The sequence below is a fragment of the Phoenix dactylifera genome, unplaced genomic scaffold, assembly GCF_009389715.1.
Source record: "Phoenix dactylifera cultivar Barhee BC4 unplaced genomic scaffold, palm_55x_up_171113_PBpolish2nd_filt_p 002524F, whole genome shotgun sequence".
In the NCBI taxonomy this organism is placed as follows: Eukaryota; Viridiplantae; Streptophyta; class Magnoliopsida; order Arecales; family Arecaceae; genus Phoenix; species Phoenix dactylifera.
The window spans coordinates 27,635-31,541 of NW_024069712.1; the positions used below are offsets into that span (position 1 = coordinate 27,635).

General features: G+C 47.9%; 1 protein-coding gene across 1 annotated transcript; it reads right to left on the reverse strand.

Moving 5' to 3' along the window:
- Positions 1-2,236: 2,236 nt before the first annotated feature.
- LOC120109628 lies at positions 2,237-2,917 on the reverse strand. Its single transcript, XM_039123398.1, has one exon. It carries the CDS (start codon positions 2,915-2,917, stop codon positions 2,237-2,239), a length of 681 nt encoding a protein of 226 aa, XP_038979326.1.
- Positions 2,918-3,907: the final 990 nt, after the last annotated feature.

A 3,907-nucleotide genomic window follows, 5' to 3' on the forward strand; every position in this document is an offset into this window, starting at 1 on the left:
AGCGTGGCCACTCGAAGCCTGGAAATCTTTACTCGGCTCCTCAGATGAACAGTTAAAAATTTCGATCACTTGTCCAACCAGTGAAGATATTGGAACTATAATCGAAGAATGCAAGAAATGTGACCAATCGGCTGGCGATGTATTCTTTCTTTTATTGTTATTTTTCATACGGACATTTTTCTTTTAAAACTTCTCATCAAAATCAGTACGTGAAGAAATTACGCTGCATACCTAACTGCTATGGATAACATGGAAAGGTTGCTCAGGCTTTTTTTTGGTTTTTGTTTTAGAAGAAAACGAGTAAAAAATTTTTCTTGCGTCAAAAGCCATTCATGCTCAAGTGCAGGCTACTCCACACATACGTATGCTCGTTATATTCGACATGGTCATGCATTTGGGATGAGCTGCTCCTATAAAACAGTTCACAGAGCCCGTCCCTTGCTTCCAAGAGCTCTCCTGTTATTTCTCAAACATAGGTGATGGAATCCAAAGGTATCAGAGCCACTTTGGTCATAAGTTCTATGCTTATCTTGTTGCTCGGGCTCGGCTCAGCACTGGATGACGAGTGCTATGATGAATGTTTCCGCTCATGCACACGTGATGGAGGGTCTGCATGGATTTGTCAGTATTCCTGCGAGGCGCTGTGTCGTGGTTCTACGTCCATGCCTCAGGTTGATCCCGGATGCAGCCTTCCATGCGTCGCATCCTCATGCCGCCATCTACAGCCAGGTATACATCATTATATATATGGTATTCTTACTTCCTCCCTCTCAGCAATCAACTGCACCAAGAACACCAGCATCACAAGTTATGTGATGGTTATTAAATCAGCTAACTCGAAGCATTTGTTCATGTGAAAAAATTATGGCAACAATGTCCTCGAATAGCAAGCTTTTCTACTTGATTTTGATATTTTGTGTATCAATGCAGAGGTGAAGGGTATGGAAGCTTGTGTGGGTACCTGCTTCAAGAAATGCGTCAGACAGATGACTCCCTGAGTGAAATATAAGAGAGGAGGAGACTTAGGAAGAAAAGAATAAAATAAGCTTTTCTCTGTAAAACAAAACGAATCACAAAGAAAGAAAAGAAAGAAGTTTTCTTGTGCAGTGCATTAGAATCACATGAGATAATGGTGGCAGAAACTGGCAGCGTTGTAATAAGATATGTGAAATAGGAGGATATCCACCTACTGTTAATAAGATGCATCAACGGATCAGAGCTCTGGGAGTAGTTCAAATCACCAAATGAGATTAATTTATGAAGTGAATCATGACTTTGCCAATTCATTTAATTTCATACCTCTTCATTGACTATACCTCTACGTTAACAGCAAACATAAATACTTTATCAATATATCTATTTTCATTGTTGATTCATTCATATCTTATCAGGGGAAGAACTTAAACGTCCCAACCTTGAGCTAACTCTAGCAACTCAAAAGAATCATACTTGGATTTAATACACCTCAGTATCAAGGGGAAACACGTAAAAGTTACATCAGGTGGGCTCATGCATGCTTTTACCAAACAATGGACGTTCAGAATATCTAGCTAGTTAATAAGAATTGCCACATTCTCGAAAATAAATGCCGATTCAAATCTAGATACCACCAGAAAGTGATTGTGCAAACCTTGTTTTACGTAGTAAAATATGATGATATGTGGAAAGGCCGCTCATGCTCAAGTGCACGTACCATGTGCATGCATGTATCCTTGTCAGTGCGCCCAAATTGCCATGCATTTGGGATGATCCACTCCTATAATTCAGTGCAGAGAGCCTTTCCTTAAGAAAGAAGTTCTCAAATGCAGTCTTTCCATGCGTCACATCCTTGTGCCGCCGTCCAGACCCAGGTATGTGATCTTTCTTTTTTCTTCTTCTTCTTCTTCTTCTTCTTCTTCTTCTTCTTCTTCTTCTTCTTCTTTCTTTTTTTTTTTTTTTTTTGGTAAACCGGCTTCTCACTACATACGACGATGAGAGAGCCCAGAACTATCACAAAGCAAAACACGATCTAATGCCTGCGGCACATGATCGGAGGGACCCCAAAATACAAAACCAGAATGGTGGGCTGCATAGGAGGCGACCCAGTCCGCAGCCCTGTTCGCCTCCCGAAACACATGTGAAACCCGAAGTAAGTCTAGCTCCTCCCCCATGCTCCGGTTGTCCCGGAGTAATGGGTGCAAGTCCGACTTGGCATGTCGGCAGCGAATCCAGTCCACTACTGTGGTCGAGTCACCCTCTAGAAGAATCCGTCGGGCACCCAGGTATACTCTAGCATATATAGAAGTCCCTCCCATGTCGCGTGCAACTCCGTCACATAGACGGATCCATCAAAAGTGCGCCGGCCTCCGGCCACAATCAGTCTGGAGTCGTGGTCTCTGATCACAAAGCCCACGCCACATCTGCTACCGCCCTCCGCTACGCTGCCATCGAAATTCACCTTTAGAGAACCAGGGGGTGGGGGCGCCCAGGATACCAGTGGTATCATCGCATATCTATGCGGGGAAGAAAAGGCGCCCCAGGTATCCCTATCATCTCCAGATGAAGAGTCAACTGCAGCGCTCACCAACTCAGCTGCATGTGCGTAAGCTCTAGTAACCACCAATCTCGGATAGAAACCTCTACCCTCAAATATCCTCGCGTTTCTATCCAGCCAGATGTGATATGCCACGTGAGCCCATACTACTCCCCTATCTGCCATGTCGAATCTCCGAGCTGAGTCCCTCACCTGACTCAAAAAGGCCTCAGTAGAGATGAAAGACTGGCGGCGAGTCGCTACGAGGCCCCACACCTGACGCGCCCACGGGCATGTAAACAAAACATGACTGGTGGTCTCCTCCTCCCCCAGGCATCCCTCACAATCAGCTGGTATCGGCACCCCCTCCTCGCCAAGATCCCTCGGGTAGGTAGAATGCCCCATGCCACCCTCCACAGAAACAGAGCAACACGTGGGTACACACGTAACTGCCAAATCCAGCGACCCTCCAGCCGGTGTGCAGAACCTATGTCCACTATCGCCTGGAGATCACTGACTGTAGCTCTCGCCCTCCCAGTCGGGCCCCATACCCTCCTATCTGTCATCCCCTCAAGAGGTATAGGTGTGGCTAGTACCCTCTCGCTAGGTCGTCACCGAAGAGGAGATGAATCCGGTCAACATCCCATCTGGGCTCCCCGGACACTAGAAGATCGCTCACTCTGCTCCCGGCTGTAGCTCCCGGATCGAACATGGTGGGCCATCTGGATAGCGATAATCTGGCCAACCATCTATCCTCGACCACATCAATACTGCGACCATCGCCCCACCGCCCAAGAGATACAAGGAAGAACCCGAGGAGCTCGAGTGCACATCTCACGCCAGATGTAGGAGCACTAGCGCCCTGGTCTAAAAGAGTCTCCAGCACACCGCTCCCCATACTTCGCTCTCATCAGCCTGCTCCACAGTCCATCCGGCTCCAGAAGAAATCTAACCACATGCCTCGATGCCAATGCCTCCCGTCTAGTAATAAGGGAGCGAATGCCCAGCCCCCCGATGGCCGTCGGCTGACAAAGAACCTCCCAAGCAAGCAGGTGAATGCCGCCCCCCGGTGCTCGCCCACCCCAAACAAATCTCCGCATCCATTGCTCCAAATACTGTAGACATGCTATCGGAACCATGGTATTCGAAAGCAGGAACAAGGGAATAGAGCTCAATACTGACCTCACCAATAAAACTCTGCCCATCATGGACAAGGTGCTCGCCTGCCACCCCTCCAGTCGCTGTCGGAGTCTGAGCTCCACCCCGGAACAGTCTACTCAGTGCAGTCGCCGACCGGTGATGGGAACCCCTAGATACCGCATGATGCCGTCCTGCTCCTCAATCCCCAAAATCTCCGAGATGGCCGCCTTCACCTGAGGATCAATCCTCGGGACT